Below are 11,609 nucleotides of genomic sequence, written 5' to 3'. Positions count from 1 at the left end.
GGCAAGAGAGCAGTGTGTGGCTAACATAAGAGCTCCGCCAGTAGCAAAGGCTACTCAGCAGCTCGTTGCAGTGCAGACTGAAAATGGAACATTAGATGTTAGGATAGGAAATCTGAGCATACTTCTCAAATCAAACATCCATATGCCAAGATGAAGATGGTAACATCCTGTTAAATCTGAACCAGAAATTGGCAAGCATACTGGTTTCAAAGAGGTACTGCTTAATCAAAAGCTTAGATTACAGAAACGAGAGATCTTCAGTAAAAACTGAAAGCTTATCAAGTTTGCATAAAGTTGTCTAGAAGCAGATCAAAGAGGGAGCACTAGCTCTAGAAAGGTTCACAAGCAGAAACTAAGTCCCTACAGAAATGTGCCCAACAAAGATATTAATGAATAAGTCTTCCTTTGGGAAATTATAAATATCTGTTTGCCTGTTGGTTTAGGCAGCATAAACGTCTGGAATCATATTTCCTTAATTAACAAGTATGTCATTGACACATTTTGCTAGCAGTCACCTGTCTGTGATGTCACTGTGGTGCAGCACAGTCACCATAGTGATGTTTCTGAATGTCCCAGTCCTCTCTTTGCTCTCCACACCACGGGAGCCACATGCTTCATCCTGCTGATGGCAGGACAAACCTCATAGTCTGGAGAAACACGGACAGAAATTCCTGAGTGAAGAATTGATCATTAAATTAATCATTAAATAATTAAACATTAAAATGGAGATATCTTTATCAGAAACACCAAGTGTTTCTGTTTCGGACATTAACTCGGCAGCCTCAGCTTTTTCTGTCCTTCAAGTACATGGTAAAGCAGATGCTCAGGATGCTGCCTTAGGATCTATAAAAGCAGAAAACACTTCTCAACGTTCATGTGAAGAAGCTTCCTCAAACAGACTACCTCTTAATCTCCCTGAAAAGTGCTCTGGCAAAGCCAATGACTTTGCATCCTTCTCCTTTCTGAAAAAACTCTGGGAAATTGTTGAAAGCAAGTACTTTCAGTCCATTTCGTGGGCTGATGATGGAAACTCTATAGTGATCGAGGAAACACTCTTCAAAAGGGAAGTGCTGGCAAGGAGAGGATGTCTGCAAATTTTCAGCATTGGCAGCATGAAAACTTTCATTCGTCAACTTCATCTTCACGGATTCTTCATTATGGAAGGAGATTTGCCAAGATCTGCTTCACGTGCTAAATTCCAAGCAGACGAAGCAGCAGTTTCCACTTCTAGCAAGGTACATAGTCCGCCTGGGATCCCCCTACCCATGAAATACTCTTGGGACTAGTGGGATTGGGGATTGGTGGTCACTCAGTATAAATAAGATGCCTGAAAGTTGGTGGTATTTGGGTTTCTAAACCCACTGTTATGCTTTTGAAAATATTACATTTCTCTGCTGCTCTCAAATGGCAAGAGTTTAAGCAAGGGTGGTTACTACAATGGCTGCTCTGAAAGTAATGTCTCCCATTGAATTAGGTTGCCCCGTAGTGTCAGAAGTGGGTTTACATCGTATGGCAGTAGAGGATGAACCTCCCACCCTGATATTCCATTCAACTTTCTTGTTATGTGACACGTAACAGTAGACGGGCAGTCTGACAAAATGGCATCTGACATGGTCACTGAGTTCTTAAAGGCTGAAAAAATGGTTCCCCTTGACATTCATGGACACTTGCTCAACTTTTATGGAGACCAAACGCTGGATGTCAGCACAGCGTGTTGGTGGATGGTATGTTTCAGCAGTAGCAACAGAGACATGAATGAAGGCCTGGTTCTGGACAGCTGTGCAGATCTCTCCAAGCGTGGCACTCAGGCTCTTGTTCATCTCAGGAAAAAAATACACCGATAATGGTGGTGGCTGTGTTGAAAGAGTGTTTTGTAGCTGAGAATTTATTCTATCAAATAGTTTTATTGTGCTTTATATCTGTTGTGGTTTCCAATGAAATAAACAGGAGGCATTAATTTCAGAGACCTTGTACTTAACAGAACTGTACCATAACATTTTATTCACAGGTATTCATGTCTAAAATGCCCCTGAGAGTCCTCTCTGCTTGTTTCTGGGATTCTAATTACCAGTTATTGTGTCTTTGTCTTTTCCAATCTTGAAATGGTGGTGAGTAAATTTTCCCCTTTGCATTTTGTAGTTTCTCTACTATTACAACCCCTATTTCAAGAGAGATTATCCCCATCTGCTAAGAAGATTCAAGCGTAGTACTGGTATAAAAAAGAGAGCATCAGGTGCATTCTTGATGAACCTGGATTTGAAGGAGGGCCACCTGAGCAGAAGCCCTCTGAAGAAAAAAGCAGGCCCTGCTGCGTCAGTGGGCACTGAGCTCCCTGGTAGCATCCACAATGCTGTTCTTGCTTCATCTGCTGCTTCTCTGTATCACACTGTGTCTTCTATACCAAACGGCCCTTTTCTACCAGGGCTGGGACCGGATACTGGAGCTGCAGGTGATGGGGTTGGACGTCAACACAATTTATTCTTCAGAAAGTATAGATGCTAAGTATCAAGTGAATATAGCAGTTCCAAAAATAAATTTTCTGAATATTTTCCAGTTGTCCTGTCCTGTTACTTCAGTTTGACAGTTACTCTCCCTGTGCCCAAGGACGGGGGCATGTCTTCAGGCAGTTTTCATTTCTCTGATCCTTTTAAAACAACCATTGTTATCCCTGCCCTCTAGGTTTTAGAAGACCTGCTAAATGCTATGCAGGCACTGTTTGAAGCAAGTCTGTTCCAAGGAATGACGCAAGCACAGGGCATGCCAGTGGGCAGCTGGAGCTGTCTGAAATGCTTGATCCCCTTCCTTCTCTGCCCTTCCTCTCTGAGTAGATGCCATAATGGCACAGGGACAGGAGGCCTCTGATGAGCCATTCAGCTTGTGAGGGTCCCTGGTGGTCACTGAGGTAAATTTAGCTACCTATGAGCAACACGTGCCTGGCACTGCCCTTCTGCTTACCAATCTGACCTCAGTGAGATTCTTGCAAATGAGTGGCTTCCAGCTGTGGGCAGCTTTTTGGTGCAAACATTCGTTTAATCCTGCTCCAACATAAGAGAGGTGAGCACTGATACCACACAGATGGGTGCTTTAGAAATATCAATAAAAAAAAATAATTAACCAAGGGCATTTGAGCTGCTTGTGTCAAAACTTCCAACATTCAGAACGCCAGTCATCATGATTCTGGCTGACTTAAACTATACAAGAGTTAGCCTGTAGCCAAACTAATCCTTGCTTTGCATTCTGCAGAGCCCCATTGATGAGCACAACCAAGCATGGCCATAGACCAAGACAGTTGAGCAACTGCTAATCAAATGAGCCAGAGGCCTTTGGCCATATTTTAGAGGAGGATGTATAAAGTACAGAACCACAGGAAGCAGTAGCTTACTTGCCAGTGTGCTAGCACATTTGCTAAAGCTGTTGTTTTACTATTCTTAAAAAGCTCTTAAAAAATCTTAATTCTTACTTGCGTGGTGATGCTGATATTCAGATACAGTTCTACTATGTCACATGAGAATGCATTTTTTCTTTTTTTTTTTTTTTTTATTAAGTATAGATAATTGTGCATTGTTATAATAGTCCATATTCCCCACTACCATGCTCCATTTCCTTTGTTCTTTGGAACTCGGACTGACCTTGGCCAATTGGACTTCTTTCTTCACACCAGTACATGATAAATATTTCTGAAGATAAAATACAGAAAACTACAGCATTTTTATACATCCTGAAATTCTGCTGGCAAATGAGAACTCTTTCTAGTGGAGGAAATAAAAGTTTGCATCTATCACAGCTATAGGACTGTGAAGCATCCATAAGAAGCTTGACGTTTTTTATGGCTGCTCCAGACGCCCACGTCAGAACAACTAAGCAGGAATTGGAACAATGTGAAGAATCACTAAATCTAGAGAGCCCACATTGTAGACTTAGGAGGCGATATGGATTTAACAGCCCATGCAGCACATGATGCCAACACTACTATTTTAATTCCAAGTATTCTGTAGCATGTATACAGCTATCATCCAGGTCTTCAGAAACACTTCTGGAGAAAGCAAGCCTTCAGAGCATAACTGAAGGTCACAGAACCCAAGTTTAGGCTCTTACTGAATCTCTGACTTCGAAGCCAGAGTCTAACCTATTACCACACAGCTGGATGCAGTCGTTTCTGGCTATGTCTGAAATTGTGCAGCCACGTTGTCACACCATGTGATCTAGGGTGCAAATTCTGCCTTAGGTAAAACTAGTTCACTTAACCTACTGCCCTACTTGCTGAATACTTTCTCAATTTTCCTGTGTAGTTTAAAAGTGTCTAATAAAAATGTTTTACTTAATGTTTCCTCATATATAAGTCTCAAAGCTTAGATAATGGGAACCAGATGACAATAGCACATACAAGCGAACTCATTTTGTAGATACGAAGTAGCTTTCGGAAAAGTGATTGAATTCTTGTGAGTGGGATGGGTTTAATTACGCCACAGACTTTGATCCTGTTTGCAATTCCAGTGTGAATTTGGGCAAAGCTTTACTGAAGTGATACAGTTACTGGCAAATTTAAAATAGGAAAAAGTGTTTCAAGATTCACAGCTGCAGCTGGAGGTCTCTGAGGAAAGAAGATGCTATAAGATATGTGCTTAGTGCACATATGTTGTACCTGTGTATCAGACTCCCTCCTTTACTTTCTGGAGTCTACACAGTGAGTATTCCAGTCAAATAAGTCCATCAGAGAAGAACAGTGCAGTATCAGTGCACAGGGAACAAGCCGTATAAAAGTTCAATATTATGCACTAATTTTAAGCATGTTTGATACATTTGCTATTGTACTAAGCGTGTAAAAATATCCACATACTGGATTTCACTTTCAATAATGTCGAATTAATGATAATAGATGTACTGTAGCAACAGAATAGAAACACCCACATGCACGGGAGAGGTCTCCCAGCATCAATGAGAGAACTGAAACAATTCCCTGCCTTTCAGAGCAGTAGACAGACACCTGATTAGTGCCTGTTGCACTGCTGCCTTTCATGAGCTACTGAACTTGAGGATTGCTGCAAGCAATGTTGAATAATTCCAACCATTTTCTTTCTCTGTGTAACAGCAGACACTCACCTATGATCTTATTTCCCTTCCAAACAATACATAGTGCAAAACCAGGATGAGGATCTGCTGATTGGAGTCTATAGGCCCGCTTGTCATGAAAGTTGCTCAAGTGTAATCACTGCCTAACTTGATTAATGACAGGAGTGGCATTGGTACGTGTATGCTCACAGTTAGCTGACATTACCACAAAGGAACTTGCACACTGGACAGGACTATCTTCAGCAGAGCTGAGCCTCTGAACACTTCCTCTCATTACTCACCATCACCTGAATTCAAGCATACAGCACTTCCTCCTGGGGAAGTCAGATATTTACCTGTTTGAGTTTCCTGTCATTATCATATCAGATCACAGAGGATTCGAGTTTACCTTGTACTAGGGTCAGAATAATTCTGCACATATTCTCAATTTCATCTGTATGTGACAGTGTAAGTAGAATGTTACAAAATATACTCTCCATGGCCACAGCTTCTGACATGAATAACTGGTCAGTTATCCAAATGGTTTTACACAGGGGAAAAAAAAAAAGAAAAAAAGAAAAAAAGGAAAAAAAAATAAAGGCTTTCTGGAAGATCTGAAAAGAAGCCTCTGTGAACAGGACTGCCATTAGTACTACAGGTGAAGAAGCACCTTAGGACACACTCTCCTATTAGCCAGGGAGGAGATGGTAGCCAGCATCCTGACACATGTCAGCATCAGCGTTGTGCAGGGAAGCAGTGATGCGGATATCAGCATGTGTTCCCACCACTGTTTGCTCTCTCTGCATTTTACAGTTGGAGTCAATTGACAGTCACCACCCAAGGGAATTCATGCTCTGGGCAAACCATTATTCTACTGAGGTGACCATGTGGAACTGCACAAGGAGGGTGGAACTGTGCTTTACATGCTGTTAGCATAGTTGTAAAAAGATTGTTGGATGCTGCTTCCCTTCAGAAGCCTTGAGTTGCTTGGATGTGTTTACCTAAAGGGAAGGAGCATGAAGCTCCTTTTGCTTGCGAGCAAGGAAATGAGGATTAAAAAAAAAAAACACAGAAATATTGGCTTCAGTTTGAAACCACAACCTTTTTGTACAGTATTCAAAAAGCTGCCAAGGCTGGTTATTGCCCATTCTTTATAATGCTCAGACAAAAATAAATGAATAAATAAATAAATAAAAACTGTGCTTTGTATTCAAACATCAGCAATAAATCCCAAAATCTTTTCATTCTTTTATCACTATCTGTCTCATACAACTACTTTAAAGTTGTGGTGAATGTTAAGCAACATAATTTGGAAGCATAGATGAAATAATGCCTGCTGTATCCTGGAATACCAGAATTAGGCCTTATCAGTGTATGTCAGTCAGCAAAATAAGAACATACGTACAGAATGTATTTCACATATATGACAGTGATGTATGTGCAAAACATTCAGGTTATAGTCTCCTCTTCTGACTATTTGTAGTCTTGACCATTTATACAGCAGCTTCCAACTATGCTAGTGCTAATTCCTAAGCGAATTTAAGCAACTGATAACAAAGCAAAAATCAGCAGCTATGCAGATTTAGCACCAGTACTCTAGCAACACGACGGAGAGTTTTTCTTTTAGAAAGAAACAGGGTTGCTAAAAACTATAACATTATAAACTAAACATTATAAACTAAAAACATTAAACTGATTTTACAGTTTTATGCCTCTGTTCATCCTTAGTACTGCAAATAATTCCATTTACATAAATTTCAGTAGTATCACAGAATAAGTTAAAGAAACGCATAAATATTTCCAGGATCGGGGTCATAGCATGTGGATGCAAGTTGGAAGAAGAAGAAGGAAGATAAGCTAGTTTTTCCATACGAGACTTCTGCTGTGTGTTAGTATTATAGCGTGTTTCATGAAGCTGCACAAGGCCAACAACTTTACCCAGCTTCCAGCAAACCATTCAAAGGTTTAGAACAGAAAGAAAGCTTCACTTCCTTGCTTTTGTCAGTTAATATTAGTAGTATGTGAACTTTAAAAAATATATTTAATGTACTTCAGGCTTGGGTTTTCTTGGTACCTGAGTGACACCTGGAAAGCAACGTGGCCTTGGCCTTGGAGAGTACGCCTCATGTGTGAGCACTGCAGTGTGTCAGCACCATGCGAGGGTTTTCCCTCAGTCCGCTGGAGGTGCTTTTCTCCCAGCCAAAGTGGAATCACATAACACTGGGAGAAGAAAATGTGTGTTACTTATTGCAAGTCATTCTAAATTGCCATTGTTCAGTTCACAACATTTCTACTCAGTGGGCATAATCCCAGAAACTGTTTAATGTTCGCTGAATGACACCTCTGTGCGTTCCAGCATTCCTCATTTAGCATCTCACTTGTATTTCCTTATCTCCTGGGCAACTATGAAGCTTTAAGCAGAAAGTGACTGACAAAGGCTTGGGGAAAAAAAGACTTTTTCTTCTACTAGCATGTAGCTGCTTTTTTATTCTCAACTGGATAATTTTTTCCTCACAGTATAAAACTCAAAATACTTCGTACCTTTGAAGTTGTTTGTTTTGTTTTGTGTTTTACATGAAGAAGAATCCGTTCATCAGAGCAATTTCAGGAGAATGACCCCAAGTGACACCAGCTGGCCTCAGCAGTGACTGGCCCAGTGCCACACGGAGAAGAGCCAGGGGCAGCCAGCAGCACACCAAGGGACCTCAGGGGGCAGGAATCTTTTCTAGCATTTCCTCCTGAAGCAGCTTTCGTCAGCTTCATTAGCGCTGCCCTGAGAGGGAAAGTGAGGGGACTCGAGCTGCAGAAAGGAGCCATGAAGGAAAAAGAACTGACCCAACCATTTAAGCCTTCCTTCTCTTACCTAAAGTCTGCCTCTCCCCGTAGTCGCCAGGCAGCAGTCGTGCTGGAGGCAGAGCCACAGGCAGGCTGAGGCACAGCGCAGCCCGCAGCGAGCAGTGAGGAGGCAGGCGCTACAACGGCGCCTGGGCTGTGGGTGGTGATTTTGGCCTTTGCTGGTGTGTGAAATTTGGCTTAATACATAGTCTGCCTCCCAAATACTCTGATTGACATGGAAATAGTAGGGAAAGGGAGATACAGGCAGCGGGCATTGGTTTGTGTGAAGACGCAGAATAAGAGCAGGAAACACAACTCAGGAGTGCTTCATTTTCTACTTTCTACCATTGTGGAGCTGCTTCTTTTTTCATCCTATGGAAGAGACAGTTTCTGAACAAAGGCTGTGTGAGGAAAGCAGCTGGGATAAGGTAAAGTCCATTTAGGGTGTGCTGGTGGCAACAGCTGTCACAGACCTGTGGTGCTGAGGTACTGCCTGTGGGATCCTGCGCAGACAGGATTACTTGTGTAAAAATGGTACAGATGCACAAATACTCAAGTACACTGAAAAATATACATACATATTAGAGGATTCAACCGACTTGAGGTAAAAAAATTCTGTAACAAAATATTTAACAGCAAAATTCTTTGGAGTGTGAAGGGAGAGGCCTGTCCGAACTGGTTCCTGGGGAGCCTAGTTTCCTCTGGTGCCTTTTGTTGTTCTAATAATCACAAAAAAATAAAACGTTACATACAAACAAAACCTTTGGGCATTTTCAGAACTGTTCTGAACTGAATCTGAGTTCTGCACAGCTGTTTTTTTCTGTTTCGTTTTTCAGTTTTGCTAGAGGCTAAAAAGCACATTGAAAGACTCTATGATGAAATCCAAGGAAATTAATCATAATGCTCTTGATTTCACCAGATTTTATAAGTCAGTTCTTGAAATCACACTGAATTTAATACAGTTTGAAATAAGTTGCAGAACCCAATTTTTAAGATTTTTACATTTGTACTTATGCTATGAGACAGCAGGATCTCAGTACTTGGGTGTCATTTGTAAATGATATAAGCACTCCAAGCCATATTGTATTTTATCACCTCCATTTCAGTGGTAAGTTGTGATTTTGAGAGCTTGTCAATTTGAGTCCATCCACAACCATTGCAGTAGTTTTAGGCTAGTGCTTTGAAGCACTGATTTCTGATTATTACCTATTTAGTGTCACTAGTGCTCTGTGGCACATCAAATAGCAGAAGAAATTAACTCACTTGGAACAATTACATCATTGCTGTACTCAGAAAGCATTCCTGGGCAGATGATAACCTCTTTCTAATAGTTCACAATAAAAAGTAGCAGTAACTTCTTAATTTGTTCCAATGTGATTCACATTCCACACCATTCAAAAAAAAAAAAAAAAAAAAAAAAAAAAAAAAAAAAAAGCAACTTGTCCAAGGGTTTGATTATTAAGAAAAAAAATTACTAAATATGGTTAAAGATTATTTCAGTTAATATAGTGAAGGCTCAGGTAGCCTCACACTCAAAAAGAAAGGAATTTTCAAATAAAAATAAATAAGAAGCAAAAAGAAAGCAGTAAATTCTTTAAGACTGATATTAAGAGTCTGAATTGTGCAGTATTTCCTATCAAACATGCTTGCAGGCATACAGTGACATTCATGCACTTCGGAGTGTCCATTTCAGTGCCTTCCCAAAGCCCACTTTTTTTCATCAAGTCAAATAATACTGCACTGGGTAACCAGAAAAGAAGATGTGAGATACAGTCTATTCAATTGCAACAGCTGCATGACCAGTAATTATGAGAGTACCTTTGAAGATGAAAAGTATTCACCTGTGAGTGAATACTTTTTGGCTAGTTTCTAAGCTTATCTTGCCCCTTCTGCTAAGACTGCATACTTCGTTGGAGTGATGAGATATACATTTGTTTGGTCAAATCATCCTATTAAGATATGATACTGACGTTGTCAGTTTTCCTGCTCTTGTGTTTTATTTACTGTCATTAGGATATTGCATAAATAATATTTTGTTATTTTGCTGAGGTAATTATTCCTGAGAATTTCTTGTTATGGATTGTTCTCTACTGCATCTCAGTCATAGCACTGAGTTATGTATGGTCACAGAAAGTGAGTTGGTCATTTATACTCAGCTGAGTACAAATTCCTGAGGGAAAAGGGTGAAGTAAGGATTCATAAGATGATAAATCACCACATTTCCCACTGTGACTGCTTACATTTCTAGTCCAATAACCATTTCTCAGGCTGTTCATTCCTGTGTTATTTATCTGCTGTATGCAGCAGTCTCATATACTCAAGACACCGTGCATCTGTTCAGACTCAGAAATCTGTATTGAAGTGCATAACCGAAGTACAAAAGAAAACATCTTACTTTTATTTTCAAGCACTAAAATAAGTACTGACATTTTTCTTAGCGTCAGTTAAAGTCCAGTTGGAAGTGAGGGCAGAACAGAAAATAGCACTGATTTTTGTTAAGCTAGATTAGGACTTCAGTCTAGCCCCTCTGTTCCTAACAGCAGCAAGTATCAGAAATTTCAAAGGACGCTTGCTCACAATTCCATTTCCAAAAGCAGAAACACACTTGTTCCAAAGCTGAGTGCAGCCAAGAAGGTATCATTTCTAATATTTATCACACTAGAAAAAATAGAATGCATTTAATATCATTTTTTATGATTAAAACTATTTGAAGAGTAAAACATTTATAGAGAAACATGCAGGCCACAAATTCAATGATTCCAGTGACTTTGCTTTTTTGGGTAATACAGGAAAAGCTGTATAGCAAAATAATCCATGCATGTAGATGTTTCAAGCACTAGTTTTTTGAACCAAAGCTATGGAAAAAAAAAAAAAAGGCATACAAAAAAAGTGCAATTTCAAAACCTAAAATTGCTTCGGATAAAATATTTTAGTTTGGAGGAACAACAAAATAAAAATTATGACAACTGCTTTAGCTAGAACGTGTAAGCCTGGAGAGTTACTTCCTATAGGTTTGAGTGACTTAAATAGATATGAAAGTACTAGTTATCTGAAGGCAAGACAAGGATATGTATATAGGTATGTGTCAAGATAAGTCTGTGTCAATTGAGAAGTGCAGGAGAATTGTTCAGCACTGCAGAATAACTGAATAAAGTCTCCAACACTATAATAGCTTCTGGAATTTCCAGTAGTATAATTTGTGTCCTGTATTTGGGTGAAGGAGGAAGAAATATTTTGAAGTCAATTGAATGCATGTGCCAGGTGCTTGCATTAGCAGCTCTCAAGAATGAAATCTAAAGAACAGAGCAGCGTTGCTGTCCTATATATTCTATCTCATTCTGAAGGTTATGCTTTCTTAAGAGGCAAGAGAATAATTTAGTCTCTATGTTCATTCAGCTCCTGGCTCAAAGCCCACAGGATCAGGGAGAGAAAATTCACTGATTCCAGTGAGCTCTGGTGTCAGCCTTCTGTCATTTGACCCAGCCCTGCAAACCATTCCTCTAGTGAATAATTCTGAGTCAGATGTTCTAGGAGTGCACAATTTGACTTCTTTTTTGAGACCAGAAGTGAAATGAAATGCTGCATCTAGCTGTGGGCATGCATCCACTAGGAAGAACCCTAGCACACTTCACTTCTGACAAGTGAAAGCTCAGGTTTGTCTTGTATTCTCTTAAATCTTGTTTGAAATTATTCCTTACTTTTCTTTCCGGTATAATGCTGCCCCT

At 40.0% G+C, this 11,609-nt stretch overlaps 1 protein-coding gene across 1 annotated transcript; it reads left to right on the top strand.

The window, feature by feature from the left end:
• Positions 1–722: 722 nt before the first annotated feature.
• LOC122160472 (heat shock transcription factor, Y-linked-like) lies at positions 723–2,502 on the top strand. Its single transcript, XM_042818973.1, has 2 exons — positions 723–1,235; positions 2,140–2,502. The coding sequence occupies exons 1-2, from the start codon at positions 723–725 to the stop codon at positions 2,500–2,502; spliced, it is 876 nt and encodes a 291-aa protein (XP_042674907.1).
• The last annotated feature ends 9,107 nt before the right edge of the window (positions 2,503–11,609 follow it).

Source organism: Centrocercus urophasianus, unplaced genomic scaffold (genome assembly GCF_019232065.1).
Source record: "Centrocercus urophasianus isolate 14NV4802_14NV808 unplaced genomic scaffold, USGS_Curo_1.0 seq_18, whole genome shotgun sequence".
In the NCBI taxonomy this organism is placed as follows: Eukaryota; Metazoa; Chordata; class Aves; order Galliformes; family Phasianidae; genus Centrocercus; species Centrocercus urophasianus.
Note: the sequence above shows the minus strand (reverse complement) of the source record. Positions and strands in the feature narration are given on the sequence as shown.